Below are 1,904 nucleotides of genomic sequence, written 5' to 3' on the forward strand. Positions count from 1 at the left end.
AGCGAAACAACTACTCACTTGTAACACCTGTAATCTTCGCCTCTCATGATAAGTTACATGACCTTATTGTGTTGTAAGTGTCGTAAAACTCTTTCCAAAGCGAAACAACTACTCACTTGTAACACCTGTAATCTTCGCCTCTCATGATAAGTTACATGACCTTATTGTGTTGTAAGTGTCGTAAAACTCTTTCCAAAGCGAAACAACTACTCACTTGTAACACCTGTAATCTTCGCCTCTCATATGGCCATATTCTGTTGCAAGTGCCGTATAACTCTTGACTAGATTATAACAACTGTCTTGTAACACCTCTTTGTCCTCGCCACTTGTTTGGCGTTATACGACCTTATTGTACATGTATTGCAAGTGCCATCAAACAATTACTATATTGTGTTGAAAGTGCCGTAAAACTATTACTGAAACAAAACAACTACTCTCTTGTAACACCTCCAATCACCGGCACTTACATAACCAAATTGTGTTACAAGTGCCGTAAAACATTTACCCTATTGTGTTGCAAGTGCTGTAAAACTATTACTAAAACAAAAATAATTCTCTTGTAGCACCTCTAATCTTCGGCACGTCTATGACCTAATTGTGTTGCAAGTGCTGTAAAACTCTTGTTGTTACATAAACTAAGTGAATGTTTGGTTTGATGTCCCCAGGAGCCTTCCTGATCCCGTTCTTCATCATGCTGGTGGTGTGTGGCGTGCCTTTGGCCTACATGGAGATGGCCATTGGTCAGTACACCAGGCAGGGACCCATTGGCGCCATCGGGAAGATGTGTCCCTTCTTCAAAGGTGAGATGATGGGTGGTTGGAGGATGGTTCTGGTGTAGTTTGTTCCTTCGTTCCTATCAAACAACTATCGTCTTTATCTCCCCTCCGTCTATTTTGTGTTTGTTACTCTCTTGTGACATGACACCTTTAATCTTCGGCACTTACATGACCTTATTGTGTTGCAAGTGCCGTAAAACTATTACTAAACTAAAACAAAAAATTCAAAGGTGAGGTGATGGGTGGTTGGAGGGTGGTTGGAGGGTGGCTTTGGTCAGGACACCAGGCAGTGACCTATTGGCGCCATCGGGAAGATGTGTCCGTTCTTCAAAGGTGAGAGGTTGGGTGGATCTTTCCTTCCAGAAGATTTGGGGTGTGGCTGAAAGACAGCAGTAAGAAGGAACCAAGGGGTAGCAGTAGAAAGGCTGCAGAAAGAGTCAGGAGCCCAGAGGAGGGGGCAAATGAGGTGAGGGGGTGGGGGCAGAAAGTGGAGACAAAAGCAGACGACAGAACAGTGCTAGAGAGCAGGAAATGGGGTGAAAGGAGACTATTTTAGAAAAGAAAAAATTTCCGTCGCTACCCGGATTCGAAACCGGGACCTATTGAATGTGTGGCGAACACCTTGACCTCTAGGCCACGAGGGCTCCCAAACAGGAATTATTGCATGTGGGGAATGACTTCCTGATCTGGCACTTACTTGACCAAAATTGAGTCGATAGTGCCGTAAAACACCTACTCAATCAATCAATCATGACTTGCAGATCTGGAAATAAGGACTTAATACGTTGACCCCCGTGTGACCAAACACTGTTTTGTTGCCAGGTGCCACAGTTTGGCTGCAGGGCTATTTACACTCGTACGTGTTTCTCTCTCTGTCTCTCTCTCTCTCTCTCTCTCTCTCTGTCTCTCTCTCCCTCCCTCTCTCTCTCTCTCTCTCTGTCTGTCTCTCTGTCTGTCTCTCTGTCTCTCTGTCTGTCTGTCTCTCTGTCTGTCTCTCTGTCTCTCTCTCTCTCTGTCTCTCTTTTTTTCTCTCTCTGTCTCTGTCATTCAGTCTGTCTGTCTGTCTGTCTGTCTGCCTCTGTCTGTCTGCCTCTGTCTGTGTCTGTCTGTCTTTCTGTCTGTCTCTCC

General features: G+C 45.0%; 1 protein-coding gene across 1 annotated transcript in view; it reads left to right on the forward strand.

Moving 5' to 3' along the window:
* LOC101854585 (sodium- and chloride-dependent GABA transporter ine) overlaps positions 1–800 on the forward strand; it is a gene marked incomplete at its 3' end in the record, with an annotated part of 21,707 nt that extends 20,907 nt beyond the window's left edge. The window contains 1 exon segment of the mRNA XM_013084880.1: positions 666–800. Coding sequence (XP_012940334.1) covers positions 666–800 — 135 coding nt within the window.
* Between the last annotated feature and the right edge of the window lie 1,104 nt (positions 801–1,904).

This window comes from Aplysia californica, unplaced genomic scaffold, assembly GCF_000002075.1.
Source record: "Aplysia californica isolate F4 #8 unplaced genomic scaffold, AplCal3.0 scaffold00324, whole genome shotgun sequence".
In the NCBI taxonomy this organism is placed as follows: Eukaryota; Metazoa; Mollusca; class Gastropoda; order Aplysiida; family Aplysiidae; genus Aplysia; species Aplysia californica.